The sequence below is a fragment of the Clarias gariepinus genome, chromosome 13 (assembly GCF_024256425.1).
Source record: "Clarias gariepinus isolate MV-2021 ecotype Netherlands chromosome 13, CGAR_prim_01v2, whole genome shotgun sequence".
NCBI lineage: Eukaryota > Metazoa > Chordata > Actinopteri > Siluriformes > Clariidae > Clarias > Clarias gariepinus.
The window spans coordinates 11,872,219-11,887,410 of NC_071112.1; the positions used below are offsets into that span (position 1 = coordinate 11,872,219).

At 37.8% G+C, this 15,192-nt stretch overlaps 2 protein-coding genes across 7 annotated transcripts in view; one reads left to right on the forward strand and one right to left on the reverse strand.

Moving 5' to 3' along the window:
* The window catches only part of ttll5 (tubulin tyrosine ligase-like family, member 5), a 102,310-nt gene extending 88,881 nt beyond the window's left edge, over positions 1–13,429 (reverse strand). For 4 of the 5 annotated variants that reach the window (XM_053509713.1, XM_053509712.1, XM_053509710.1 and 1 more), the window contains exons 1-7: positions 13,394–13,429; positions 9,015–9,154; positions 7,445–7,551; positions 6,208–6,290; positions 5,276–5,382; positions 3,756–3,886; positions 3,512–3,594 (exon numbers count right to left, since the gene is read on the reverse strand). In XM_053509713.1, coding sequence (XP_053365688.1) covers positions 3,512–3,594; positions 3,756–3,886; positions 5,276–5,382; positions 6,208–6,290; positions 7,445–7,551; positions 9,015–9,073 — 570 coding nt within the window. In that variant the 5' untranslated portion in view covers positions 9,074–9,154; positions 13,394–13,429. Of the gene's footprint in view, positions 1–3,511; positions 3,595–3,755; positions 3,887–5,275; positions 5,383–6,207; positions 6,291–7,444; positions 7,552–9,014; positions 9,155–9,873; positions 9,982–13,393 lie in introns of those variants that run through there. The other variant, XM_053509711.1, reaches the window with a different exon arrangement.
* On the forward strand, positions 10,967–15,033 carry erg28 (ergosterol biosynthesis 28 homolog). Of its 2 annotated transcripts, none has more exons than XM_053509715.1 (5): positions 10,967–11,156; positions 13,658–13,827; positions 13,908–13,998; positions 14,088–14,206; positions 14,397–15,033. In XM_053509715.1, the coding sequence occupies exons 2-5, from the start codon at positions 13,695–13,697 to the stop codon at positions 14,483–14,485; spliced, it is 432 nt and encodes a 143-aa protein (XP_053365690.1). In that variant the 5' UTR covers positions 10,967–11,156; positions 13,658–13,694; the 3' UTR covers positions 14,486–15,033. The 2 variants fall into 2 exon arrangements, with proteins under 2 accessions (XP_053365690.1, XP_053365691.1); XM_053509716.1 differs by lacking the exon at positions 10,967–11,156 and adding an exon at positions 12,999–13,092.
* The last annotated feature ends 159 nt before the right edge of the window (positions 15,034–15,192 follow it).

A 15,192-nucleotide genomic window follows, 5' to 3' on the forward strand; every position in this document is an offset into this window, starting at 1 on the left:
CTCCTAAATCTAGATTTACATTTTCATCTTGGAATATGCCCATGAAACAGACCAACAGAAGCAAACCCATTTCATAACACTGCCGCCACAGGCTTATACAGTACACTTGGCACTAAGTATGATGGGTAGTTCAGGGTAATAAGAGAGGCAGATGAACTGATGCACCCATTACTCTGTAACAGGGTAAATCTGGATTAATTAAACCACATGACCTTCTTTCAATGCTCTACAGTACATTCTTTACACTCCCTCGAAAACTTAAGCTATTTTTTTCCGATTAGTCCATTGTTGTTTTTTTCACTAAGGCTACACAGCTATTTAGTTCCAAACCCTCGACCCTTAGTTGTCCTCACATTGTTATATATCAGTAGAACTCTGATATACTGTATTTAATAGTGAATGTAAGAGTTCTACTTTTTTTTTTTAGAAGCCTTTAAGTGATCTCCAATCACCCTCATTCAGGATGTTTTTCCACATTTCTTTCTTAAAGATGACAGTTCACCACTATCCCTCCAGGTTTGTGAGCAGGCCAATAATTTGATTTAAAACCCTTCTGAAACTGAATAACATTTTGCTACAACCACAGGATATGTCTTCTGACTTAGTGGTTTAAAAAATGAGAAGCTACTCACTGCATCAGTTAGGATCCATATTATGAACGATATTAATCACTATAGTAATTAGCCAGTGAAAGGTGCTTAACCTATTGGCATAGTTAAATCCAGGTGTAACTCTCTTTTTTTTCTTTTGGGCTGGACATATATGTGTACATGTGTACGTACATAAATACATACTTTTGTTTTTTAAAAACATGTTTTACAAGTCTACATAGTGAACAATGATATCATAGAGTCATAAAACTGCATATCTGCATAAATGTCAACATAGGACATATGCCTGAAATTTGTTTCAGGTGAGGTTTGTTAAGGCTTAGGAGGTGCTGCTACCAACTTCACATCTGGCACCAGTTCACACACCCTCAAAAAAAGAAAAACATTAAGCATTCCTCTTTCCAAATATCACTAACATTCTTTCCACTTTCTCAAGAAGAATCGGTGCTACGTAATATGGCCAAGGCAGAAAATTATGAGAAGCAAAGCCAAAACAGAATGCCTTGATGTGTTTGTGATTTATTCCGAGGCACACAGATGTTCCAAAAAAAAAAAGAGAGAAAGAAAAAAAAGAAAAGAATTAAGGGGGGGGGTGAATAACCTAGGTGGATTTATCACAAGTCTAAACCACTAAAAGCTCATTCTCAATGAGCTCTCTTACACACAGACATAATATATTATCTACACACACAAACCTGAACACGTGCACACACACAATTATATTGTACACACAAACATGTTTGCACACACTCTACATACAGTACATTGAAAGTACACTGATGGGATTTATTTCACATATCACTGACAAAAAGCAAATGCATAATAGAGGGAAAGAGGTGGGGCTTCCAGGAACTATTTGTAAAACTGGATAGTTCAAAACAACAGCACAGATCATTTCAGATGCACATGTCAGTTGTTTCATCTCTTACACCGTGTTCCAAATTATTACGCAAATGATATCTTTCTCTGATTTTCATAATTAGTCAATGCAAATAACAGTCAGTATAATTTTTAAGTCATCAACCATTAGGGTATAATTCAAATTTTATTGAACAAACCTCCTAATGATAATATTTATAAAAAAAAAAAAAAATCAAAACTAAAAATGCACTGTTCCAAATAAATATGCACAACAGAGTTAAAACATTTTATAGGTTGTAAAAAACTGAAAATAGGCTTTTGTTGAATTTGCAGCATTATGAGGTCATATTTACTGAAATAAAAAACTATTTCAATCAAAAACATTCTAACAGGGCATGTTACATCTTAACATAGGACCCTTTCTTTGATATCACCTTTACAATTCTTGCATTCATTGAACTTGGGAGTTTTGGGACAGTTTCTGCTTGAATTTTTTTGCAGGATGTCAGAATAGCCTCCCAGCTGCTGTTTTGATGTGAACTGCCTACTATCCTAGATCTTTTGCTTGAGGATGATCCAAAGGTTTTCAATGGTTTTGAGGTCAGGAGAGGATGGTGACCACACCATGAGTTTCTCATCTTTTATGCCCATCGCAGCCAATGACACAGAGGTATTCTTTGCAGCATGAGATGGTGCATTGTCATGCATGAAGATTTTGCTACAAAAAGCAGGGTTCTTCTTTTTGTACCATGGAAAAAAGTCAAAAACTCTATATACCTTGCCGAGGTCATTTTCACACCTTCAGGGTCCGTAACGGGGCCTACCAGCTCTCTCCCCATGATTCCGGCCCAAAACAAGACCCCACCACCTCCTTGTTGACGTTGTAGCCTTGTTGGGACATGGTGGCCATCCACTAACCATCCACTACTCCAACCACCTGGACCATCCAGGGTTGAATGACACTCATCAGTAAACAAGACTCGTCTTCATGTATGTCTAGGCCCACTGCAACCGTTTCTGCTTGTGAGCATTGGTTAAGGGTGGCTGTATAGTCTCTATAGTTACTAGTCTCTTGTATGCAAGTCTCTGAGGGATTCTACACCTTGAGGTTCGCGGGACTCCAGAGGCACCAGGAGCTTCAAATACCTGTTTGCTGCTTTGTAATGGTCTTTTTTGCAGCTGCTCTCTTAATCCGATGAATTTGTCTGGCAGAAACCTTCGTCATTCTGCCTTTATCTGCACGAACCCGTCTGTGCTCTGAATCAGCCACAAATGTCTTCACAGTATGATGATGAAGCTTAAGTTTCGTGAAATATCTAATGTTTTCATATCTTGTCCAAGTTATTGCACTATTTGACACTTTTCGGCAGCAGAAAGATCCTTTTTCTTTCCCATATTGCTTGAAATCTGTGGTCGCTTAATAATGTGGAACAACCATCTTCAGTACTTTTCCATTAATTGGGCTTATCTTATCCACTTAGTTATTAACCTAGTTACTGTTAACCCAGTCTAAGTATGTATCCAATGATGTAAATATTAAAGCACTTTTTGTAAGTCGATCTGGATAAGAGCGTCTACCAAATGCCTAAATGTAAATGTAAATGTATCTGCCAAAGTAATTATCACAGGTGTCTGAGATTCATTTCAGTAATCCAAAGAGCTCTGAGACACAACACCATCCATGAGTTTAATTTAAAAACCAATCATTTAATGTTTATGACACTTACATCCAATTTGCATAATAATTTGGAACGCGGCGTATTTTACTGATTTGAATCAAACTGTGTTTTGCTCTATTTTTCAGTGTTTTGGCTTTCCTTCCACTACCATGTCGTGCGCCTCACTCTTTTCCAGAGAGTCGTATAAAGTCTCAAATCAAATGTTACTTGTCATGCTGAAATGCTGTCTCTGTGTCCACAATCACATTGAAATGGAAGGTCACCAGTCACTTTCATGTTTGTGTCAACATACCTGTAGAGCTGCAGGAGTCTTATCCTATCAACACACTAATGTCTAACGAGCAGCATTCATAGACTTACACTGTTGACGAGGTAAATGCCTCTGCCTCTGGAAGATGCAACAGGTTTGATAATCCATGGTCCCTTGTCCTTACAGAAAGCATCTAAAGTTCAAACAGAGGGACAGAGGAGGAGATTACACATGTGTGAAAGAGCAGATGAGTATAATTCTTTCACACACTATTTAATTAACATTAAGCATTAGTAAAAGTAAACAGGAACCTAAAACATTAGGAATAGTAAAGAAAAAAATAAATACACTCACTGCAAAAATCCTGATATTCAGCAGGAAGAACGAACGTCTGAGGTACAATGTGAAAGTTCTGAAATCCATGAGCCTGCTGCAGGCGCTGGATGTTTTTGTAAAGCCGGTCTTTACGCGTCAACTCACTTGACCTGGGAATAAATAAACATAAGATCCTAAAAGAAAAAAACAAAACTAAAATACATAGTGGAATAGGGAATTTTCTTATAAAAATAAAATGTCACGTTATTATAAGGTATGATAACTATCTAATGACAAACATCTTAAACATCTTTGAGACACAGGGTGTTGCCCCTACATATTTCAAAACAGCGGCCATTATCAAACGATTGATACCAAAGAATTCTTCAGTTACCTACCTCAACGACTGCTGCCCCTTTGCACTCACCCATATTAAGTTCCTTGTGCGGCTGGTCATGGCCCACATTCATACATACATTCCATCTACACTAAACCCTCAACAGTATGCTTATTGGAAAAAAAAATGCTCCTAACCAATTTATTTTGCCATCCACCTAAATTTATCTCACATGAACATTTAAGTAAGAATGCCATGCACCACTTCATATTCTTGAGCATACACATCACTGATCACCTGCCAGAGTCCTTGAACACATCCTTATTAGGCAAAAAAGCTCAACGATGCTTCTACTTTCTAAGAAAAATAAAGAAATTAAGATTGCATACACCCATACTAAACTGCTTATAAAGCTACTTCATGGAGATCATCTTTAAACTGCAGCATCACTGTCTGGTATAGAACCTATACCATGTACCAGAAAGCACTATAGAGAGTGTTGAAGATAGCCTAGTAACTAGCATTACTAGTTAAAGTTCCCCTGCCATTGAGGACATTCACAACTAACACCCTCACTCAGTCTGTTCAAACCTCTCGTATCTGGACACAGAGCATGCAGGCAAAGTCCTTCAGACTTCTAAATCGTTTTTCCCCCGCAGGCAGTCAGATGGCCGAACAGCTCAGCTTCCCAGACGCTTATATTCCCAGGTTGAACTTCCATTCATCCATTTTACACTGCACTCTATTCAATTGAGTTTTATCAGTCTCATTCTTTTAACAGCAGAAAATGACACAAAGCAGCACTTCGGACTATGAAGGACTATGTCACTATTTAAAGTCTTGTAAATACTGTCCGTATTTGGTTGTGTACAGTCCACTGTATAGAACTATGAACAGTTTATACATTCTGATTGTTTGTGCTGTTGTTTGCTGCTGTTTTATGTTAAATGCAGCACCATGTTCTGGTGAAATTATTTCATTTATCACTCAAAACCTGTGATAAGAAGGAATGGGGGAAAAAAAGTAACTTCTGATTACTCTCCATGTTGCTACAGTTGTCATGCATCAGACCTGAATAAACTTTCACAGTAAAAAAGCTTCTGAAACATAAGAGTAAAATGTTTCCTAAATAAATACACATGGCAGAAAACTTATATGACACAAGTTTTAATATAATAAATAAATAAATAACACACTTCCATACAGAAATAGACCAACACACCTCGGGAAATGGTTGACTTTCTGGAAATCCTGTAAACTGCGGAGCAGATAAGTCTTAAGGTGGGAGCCTGTCCACATAAGGTTGAAATCATTACTGTTTGGATGGACCTGAACATAGATACATAATAAAAAATTACAGTTAATCTCAACCATTAGCACTTGGGTCAATAGTCAGACACTCAAATCAATCAATCCTTAGCTTCCACCAGTAAGTACATTTACTTTCTCCCAATAAAAACAGTGACCTTTCTATAACACAACTGCTCCACTCTTTTACCTCTCCGTTTACCCTGCCTTCCTCTCCCTCACTCTTTGAGTCAGATTTGGCACAGCCCTTTGCACTGGCTATGAGAAACCCAGATGTTAGCAATAGAAGTTTATTAAGCCTTGGCTGGAGTGCTGCTGTGGTAGACACAAGCCTTGCCTTTGATGATGATTTTAGGGAAAGTCCAGCAGTATTGAAGTGAAATAAAAAGGGCATTAATAGTAAGTGCTCAGATAGCGTGATAATGGCGCAAGCACTCCCTTGTGAATCAGGATTAGCAATTTTGGAGGCCAATCACTTAGGCCATTTCCAAGAGTGCATTCCTAAGCTTTGACATCGACTGTGTCAGTTTGAGAGTTAGAGGCAAACAGAGACTCCTTTACTGTATTCTGTTTCAATACATCATGAGAACCTTACATCATGGTGGCTGTTACCCATCTAGAACCAGTACTGGCAAAGTTGCTTCAAAATAGGACAACAGATTTTCTAGATATTTCACCAATACTAATATTTGAAAAGAAAGCATGGAAATATATTGAACACTTTTTTTTTTTATTGTTGAACATGGCCCAAATATTTTTTATATTCAACCATTAACATAATGAATATTGTGAAAGTTACTTCAGTTTGTAACTATTGCAAATGTAATGTCATGAATGATGCTACACCTCATGGAATCCATGATTGACAAGAATGTTTCTCACGAGTCGACTCTCTGTGCGTACAATCTTGAAGGCCAAGTTATAACTTTCTGAAAAGGAAAAAACATCATACAGTTTCATGAATACTTCTCCAAAGTTCTCATCTTCTTAAAGGTCACGACCTATAACTTAAAAATGGATGAAATGTTAGCACAGACTAGCTCTCAGGATGCATCCATTGTGTATCCTGTGTAGATCTGGTATCCCATCTATCCCATGGAACTGAGGGCACAATGCAGGGTACACCCTGGATGAGTGGCAACCCATGTCAGGGCACAAGCGCACGCGCACACACACACACACACAATCATACAATAGGGGGGATTTTTACAAAGGTCCATCAGCCTACAACAAATGTCTTTAGTGTGCAGTGAAAACCAGAATATCCAGAGAAAATCCACCAAGTACTGGGAAACTGCACACACCCAACCTTTTGCCTCTAGATAAGGAGGTTAGATTTATACCCCTTGGAGGTGCAAGGCAACAGTGCTAAAGACTAAGCTTGATTTAACTCATCAAAAACATAATTTCGTAAAAATCACATCTCACAAAATAATGTGCCAGTGAGTTAAAGTAGGTTTTGAATGGTGTCATACACTGCATGGCCAAACAGAAAGGCACACACTAATTTCATTTAATCAGCTTTAGCTTTTATTACAGCACACAAAACACTGTCCCCCCAAGAATCAGAACACTGCCTCCAGATGGTTTACAGTGGGCACTATGCATGATGGGTGGACCACTTCATGCGCTTCCCTTTTTAACCCGACGCACCAGTTGCTGTAAAATATGGTCAATCTAGACTTGTCAGACCATATGACCTTTTCCCATTGCTCTAGGGTCAAATCTTTATGCCTCACTAACAAGTGGTTTTCCTTTTGGACATACTGTACAGCTGTTTATCCCTAGTCCTCTGAGTTTTCATCAAATTGTGTGTAAGGAAATGCTCGTACTTTTTACTATTAAACATGCCTGTGATTTCTTCCCATAGAAAGATTGTGATTTTTTCTTACCATATTTCTTCCACAAAATTGATGGTTCAGCACTATCCTTCCAGGATTTGATAAGATTTGATAATGTATTGAATGTTTCTTTACTCATTACCAGTCATTTTTTTTGCTTGATAAAGCCCAAAAATTTGACCCTTCTGAAATGGCAACTTATTTTTGGCCAGGCAGTTCATCTACCTAAGCTGGTTTCATACCTCCAATGGAACAAATAGTTTCCTCCTTAGACACAACAGCTTCAGCATGAAAGAGCAGAACTGGAATCTTCCTGCTGATCCCACTCCAGGCTATACAGGGATGGCATCTACAGTTAAGAAAACAGGAAAAAAAATAATAATAATAATGTCTAGTATGTTTTTTAGAACCTTGGTAAGCAGTTTGTAATGTACTGCAAGTCTTGTCTTTAGTGGCACCTATCTGTTCTCCCTACATCCATATTGCCACGACTTCTGGAAAGTTGAGTAAATTTACTCTACTTTAGGTTAAATAAGAACAATTACTTTTTTTATCAAATTATTTTGATAAAATCAGCAAATGAGACTATGTAATGTACTATATCAGCACTAGTACTGTTAGAGTAATAAACAACGTAGCATTAGAATATCCAATATATAAGCTTGTTTAACTAGTAGAGGCTAAAGACGCAAACAGAGGTTTCATTACAACTTGGCAGGTTTGACATCACAACTATTACAGAAAACCTACATGTAAACCAACAAGCTTTTGTATTCCTTTATTAACACAATGTTTTAGGCTGAACTGTAAGCCACGAATACACTGCTGTCTTAACTTCTACATTAGAAGTGTATCTTTGTCCTCAAAGGGCTGCTTTCAGGTGACCAAACAGGTGAAAGTCAGATGAAGCAAAATAAGGACTATAGGGAGGACACGAAACAAACCTCAAAAGAAGTGTCGACAATGTGAGCGGACATGAGTGGATGTGCATTGTCATGTAAGGACACGACGCCCTTGAGTAGCAGTCCTCTGTGTTTGATCTAAAGTTTAAGCTTTAGGCACTTTAAAAAGCATCTCACTATAACGAGCACTTGATTTTGAACCCTTTTTCTGATAATGTTCCAATATTGGCTTTTAAGAATCCCAGAAAACCGTAAGCATCAATTTTCTAGCTGATGGCTAACTTTTAAACTTTTTCTAGGTTGGCAATTGTGGATGTTTCTGTTTCATACTCTGCCGTTTACACTAAAGCTCACAGTGATGAACCCATGTCTCGTCACCAGTGATAATTATTTCTAATGAGAAACTTTTACCTTTCTTAGAATATAGGTCCAAAATTAGTTTTCACTGCATGATGCTCATCTTTTGTGCAAATCACACATAGGGCATCCATTTCTGCTCAGTTACAAATGAGCTGATGTAACACATGACTTGGGAGACTGTAATCTTGAACTTAAAGCACTGATAAGACACATTAAGTTTTAATATAACCGGAGTGCCTTTTTAAAAAATTTAAAAATTAAGAATGTAAATAAAATAAAAGTCAGGTATAAAAACAGAAATTAACCTTTTTGAAACTGCCTCCCAAAACCCAGCATATGAAGTATTAAATTATATGTTGCTTTCCATCGCAAGAAATTGTACAACTATTTAGTGAAACCTAATTTCTATGGAGTTGCTAAATTGTCCCTTTACATCAAATGATAAGCTAACAGTAGCCAAGTGTCACACCACTGTTTGTTTCCTGCCCATGTGGACAAAGGAAGCTTAAAGGTCCATTCTAAAGACAAGATGAGCTGCACTGTCACTTACTCTAACTCATCTTCTGATGGAGACTCTGAATCCTCTTTATCCTGGCTCACAGCCGGCATTTCCACCACGAAGACCGAGACCACTTGCAGGATGTCAGCTAAACAGGATTACAGCAGCACACATCTCTAACATGCAGAGACCTATCAAAACAAATGCAACAATTAGCAAACTGTGTTTTTCTTCATAACCATGGTTCAGCTATTCTTTAATAACGGACAGATTTGCAGGTCGATTCATCGTATTTCAATACAAGTACAGTTTGTATAAACTGACCTCCTTGAATCACCTTTAACTTCAGACAATAAGTGTGTAACCCACACTTCATGTATATGGTGTTGTACGTTTATAGTTATAAAGAATTATCTTAATGTAGTTACAGCTAGGTTAAAGTAATACCTTACTGTCACACTGATAATAACTCTGAAGCTTATGATAAGCTAACTGATGTACCTTCAATGTACTCCATGCCGTTACCTAGTGTCACGTGATTTAATAACACCTGCTGGCTTAGTAGCTGTCTTGTGTGTTAGCTATCTGATTCATTAGTGCAGAAATAAAGACAAAAACATCCTAGCCATCATACAACTAGCCAGTTAAATAAATGACAAAATAAAACATTAGAAGACTGCGCTGCTAAAAATGTTTACTAAAATGTTTTATACAATTTTAGTTGTTTTTACTGAACAAGCAGGGGTTATGCGGGTTAAAGCTGGATTTAACGCCAGTGTTATTAAGATTAGCGAGCTAGCTAAAACACAGTCACCGTTTCCCCCGGAACTCAGCTAGTCTCCCACCGACTTCCAGTTTAGTCGTAATTTAAATGAGCTGTCCATGCGTAAATTAATCAATCTAAACATACCTGTTGGTGCACAAACTGAAATATAATAAATGAAGCGAAACTTTACAGCAGAAGGAGGAGTGCAGGTGTTAAGCTTCCCTTTCCCCTGAGCTGTAACTACAGCAACCAACCGGCAACCACCCCAGTGCGCATGCGTAGTTCCAGAAAAAGAAGTCGGCGAGAAAATAAAGCAAGCAGTCTTGCTTGGGAGACGGATTATACATGTATTGTCTAGAAATGACCAAATGATTTTAACCCCTACTTATCCATGAGAAAAGGGTTATGATCTCGGACAACTACAGAGTGAACTATGCTTTTAAAAGTGCCTCAAACACACTCCCATGTCAGTGATGATGTGATTATGATGTACTAAGAATCAACCACCTCTCGAAGAGGATCTGGTCACTGATTATCCAAAGGTGGTCCTTTTCCTACATTGTATCGAGTAGTATGTGTGTTTTAATATAAGATAATTTAGAATTATTGCTTATTGTGTCCGGCGCAGAAACCTGGAAAAATGGACAAACACAAAGTTGTTTTTCATATTAAAAAATTTATTTTTTGGGTCAGGAAATCTTCAACCTGTTAATGTTTAGTCTTTATCTTTTAATCTTTGATTTTCAAAAAGCACAAGCAGTTCACATATTTCTGAATGAAATGAATCACATAGAGGCGGCACTGTGGGAAAAATTTTTTTAATGTCTTATTTATTGTAAATAAGTGTGTTTTGGCTTCAATAAACCAAGAAAATAAGGAATTGTATCATTATAAACGTTATATAACGCAATTAACCATTTAAAACACGGAAAAACAGTATAATAAAGAAAAATAAAGCTCTGAAACTACAATCTGAGCGCGATAGTAACTTCTTATGCTTAATATTTTGACCTGCTTTTTACTGAGACGATTCAGATTTGAGGCGTGAACCATGGTGTCATGTGATCATCTACCCTATTAGTAATTGGTTAAATAAAGTTAAACTTGGGCGGCCCTCAAACCACGTGTTTTTAAACGGTCCACTCTGGCGGTGATCCGATAATAATCCTGAAGGTGCTATTGGTTGTTCTTCATACCTCGCTACAATGTATCACAATACATAGCAGAGCGTGAAGTGTCTCCATTGTGCATCTAGTGCGCTTTGTATGCTTATTAAAGCCCATGCCTTGTAGCTCATGTAGTGACCTTATTTAGGGAATACGGGAGCATTTCGGACTCAGCCTGGGTTAGGCGCTCCAGCCGTGGCTCCAAGTCCTGAAGCGAGTAATCAGTAGTGCTATTACAGTAACGACAAGCTGGTGATCCAGGTGAGAATCTTCTTAGTGCACAATAGGTTATTTATGAAGCATGCGGTAATAAATGTATTAACCAAATGTCATTAGGAATTATTATAGTTGCTTTTTAAGTTTTTAGAATATTTTGATTACATGCCATTTTCTAAATAAATGACTTTTTTAACAGAAATGTCACATAGATGCTGAATAATAAAAATGTTCGCAGTTAGTTACCCTTTGATAATGCCTTAACTAAAGAACAATTTCAGGATCTTAGTTTAATCCAACCTATTTATTATGCATTAAAATAACATTTTCTTACATTTTTGATGTTCTTTTTTTCAGAGCTGTCATATAGTATATATTAGTCATACACTTATCTATTCATTATGTGTCTGAAATGGTGTCCTGCTCTCTATTGCTTACACAGCAAGCGGTATTAGTGTAAAAACTTTCTAGTTTCATTTCAATTCGTACCTTTTTTTTTTTACATATAAAGATTATTAGGAACACCTGTTCAATTTCTCATTAATGCAATTATCAACCAATCACATGGCAGTTGCTTCAATGCATTTAAGTATGTGGTCCTGGTCAAGACAATCTCCTGAACTCCAAACTGAATGTCAGAATGGGAAAGAAAGGTGATTTAAGCAATTTTGAGTGTGGCATGGCTGTTGGTGCCAGACGGGCCGGTCTGAGTATTTCACAATCTGCTCAGTTACTGGGATTTTCACGCACAAACCTTTTTTAGGGTTTACAAAGAATGGTGTGAAAAGGGAAAAACATCCAGTATGCGGCAGTACTGTGGGCGAAAATGCCTTGTTGATGCTAGAGGTCAGAGGAGAATGAGCCGACTGATTCAAGCTGTTAGAAGAGCAACTTTGACTGAAATAAAGACTCGTTACAACCAAGGTATGCAGCAAAGCATTTGTGAAGCCACAACACGCACAACCTTGAGGCGGATGGGCTACAACAGCAGAAGACCCCACCGGGTACCACTCATCTCCACTACAAATAAGAAAAAGAGGCTACAATTTGCACGAGCTCACCGAGCTTGAATCATTTCAAATTGGTTTCTTGAACATGACAATGAGTTCACTGTACTAAAATGGCCCCCACAGTCACCAGATCTCAACCCAATAGAGCATCTTTGGGATGTGGTGGAACGGGAGCTTCGTGCCCTGGATGTGCATCCCACAAATCTCCATCAACTGCAAGATACTATCCTATCAATATGGGCCAATATTTCTAAAGAATGCTTTCAGCACCTTGTTGAATCAATGCCACGTAGAATTAAGGCAGTTCTGAAGGCGAAAGGGGGTCAAACACCGTATAAGTATGGTGTTCCTAATAATCCTTATATATACAGAACGACTGTGACACGCTTACATTAAGACATAACGCAAAAGTTGATGGCGACGCTGCCTACTGTTACATTTCAGTATGGAACGCCTGTGACACGCCTATGAAGAAACTACCTGTGCAAATACCACAAAGACCACCCCCACCGCCCAAACAAAGAAACAAACAGAATTACTGTTTTATATATGTTGGTATTGTTAAGTCTTTCAGCTGCTGCCATTAAAAGGGTCTATCTGTCTGTCTGTCTGTCCATCCATCTATCTGTCTGTCTGTTCATCTATCCATCCATCAACTAACTTCAGGGTGGTTCAAATAAGACCTAACCACCCCAATAATGATTATTTTTTTATAATGTCACTGTCGAGTTATCTGGGATTTGCACATCAGCCTCCGCTTTAAACTCAAAAAAAGCCACAGCCAACTACAGGAGACATGGGAATCAACTCTGGAATCACTTTTAATTCTTGCGTCTAACAGCTTTGCAGGTTACACAATAATCATTCAAAGTGAGAGATAGAGGTTGATAACCCTAAATGAAAAGCAGACAAAGGGTACATCACTATTTCTGATAAATAACAGTTAAATCACTACTTCTAAAAAGCAACAGGTAAATAAAATAAAAAAAAACACAAACACAACTGAATTATTAACTAAGCTTCTAACACAACTAACACATACTATTCTATTAACCCTTTAAAAGACATGTAATACACAACATCATACTACATTTTGTGATCTAGTTAGATATTTGTGAATACATGTAAAACACTTAAACAACAATCCCATCATAACATAAGTCAATCTTTCTCTTGTAATGAGCACTATAGTGAATAAATAAAATATCATGTAACTCAATCAAGATTCAAGTGATCAGTCCTTCGTATTTGTAAAGAGCAGTATTATCATACCATCAGTGTCCCTGAGATGACCAGCAGCCGATGCGCCTTCCTATCTTACATATGCTTGCACATGGTGCTTGTATGTTGAGTCTGTACCTTTGCTCCATTAGTGACTGTGAGGTGATGCATACTGTGATGTCATACTCTGATCATTTCACAGTTGTTCCTTGTCGAGTGACTTCAGCTGCACCATTTCACTTATTTAACTTTACAGTCACTGCATCGCATGTTATATTCTTATGAATAAAATTCCCTTTTATTTTGCTTTCACAGGTGTGTGCTCGAGTTTGTGTGGTGGATTTCAAAAACCATGAGTCGCTTTTTGAATTTGCTAAGGACCTGGCTTGTCATGGTGTCCGTGATCGCACTGGGCAACACTGTACAGAGTTTTCGTGACCACAGCTTTCTGTCTGAAAAACTTTACACTGGCGCACCAGATTTTGGTGAGAGCTGTTCATAAATAGGCTCAAGACAAATATCTTTATTTACAAACACTAATCAGTGTCATTTTTTTCTTCTTTAGTAAATGGTCTTCAAGCAAGGACCTTTGGAATATGGACCTTACTGTCATCCATCATTCGCTGTGCCTGTGCCATGGACATTAAGAATAGGACGTAGGGCTTTCTCATCCTTTTTGCAAGTTTGAAACTGTATAAATACAATATATGCCAATATATGTCTTTTGTTTCTGTTCCTATTGTAGGCTTTATCATGTCACATTGTGGACATTTGTTCTCGCTCTTGGACACTTCCTGTCCGAAGCCTTCATGTACAAAACAGCTCAACTAACTATTGGAGTTATGGCTCCTCTTTTTGTTGCAAGTGAGTATAATGCAGTGTAAAGTGATAAAAGACAGGATGTGGTTGTGTGATTATGGTTTAATTAAATAACCTACAGGAACCAACTTCTTTAATTTCCTGTCTTTTGTAACTGTTAAGGAAGTTCAGTGTCACTTTAAGTCTTACACTGTATGAAGGTCTTACAGTTCTTCTTGTGCCACATTATTTCCAGGTTGTTCTATTGTGGGCATGTTAATTGGGTTCCAGTGTATCAAAGAACCGGAGGAAGGAACTGGAGCACGGCAGAAAAAAAAGATCTGAATCTAGACCCCAGTGACTCATTATGGTTTAGTATCACTCACACTCAGGAGAACACTGGATGGGTTTATCATTGCTGACCTGAACAACCCATAAGACCTGCTGTTTTGGAGGTTCTCTGATCCAGTCATCTAGCCATCATAACTAGTCTCTTGTCAAAGTCATTCTTACAACTTCTTACACTTGCCCGTGTTTATGCTAAAAATACATCAACTTTGAGAAGTGTTCACCTGCTGCCTAATATATCCCACACCTGAACATTTTTGCATGTCCATGGATTTGTTGGGGTTTGCCCTCTGTATTGATGGCTTGCCTTATTACACACCTCGCCATGAAAAAATATTTTTAAAGATTGCAATTATTTGATAACTCTTTAACAGGGCCTGAAGTAGTGGAAAACCCCTGGAACGAGTACGTGATCTTCTGGATTTTTTTTTATTTTATTTGGTCTCTCATAGTTGAGGTATACCTATGATGAAAATTATGTCTTTTTAAGTGGGAGAACTTATTATTGATTGAATTAAAAGCTGACTAAATACTTTTTTGCTGTACCACTGTATCTGTGTGATTTCTGTGTGATTCCTTGGTCAGTTTAAACAGTTTTTCAGTGTTTAAACTTAACAAAGTTTATAAATCCTTTGTACAAAAGGTCAGATATCCCCCGCGATTTAGCCATTGTTTAGAGAGATGGTGCTCTCTTACATGAATCA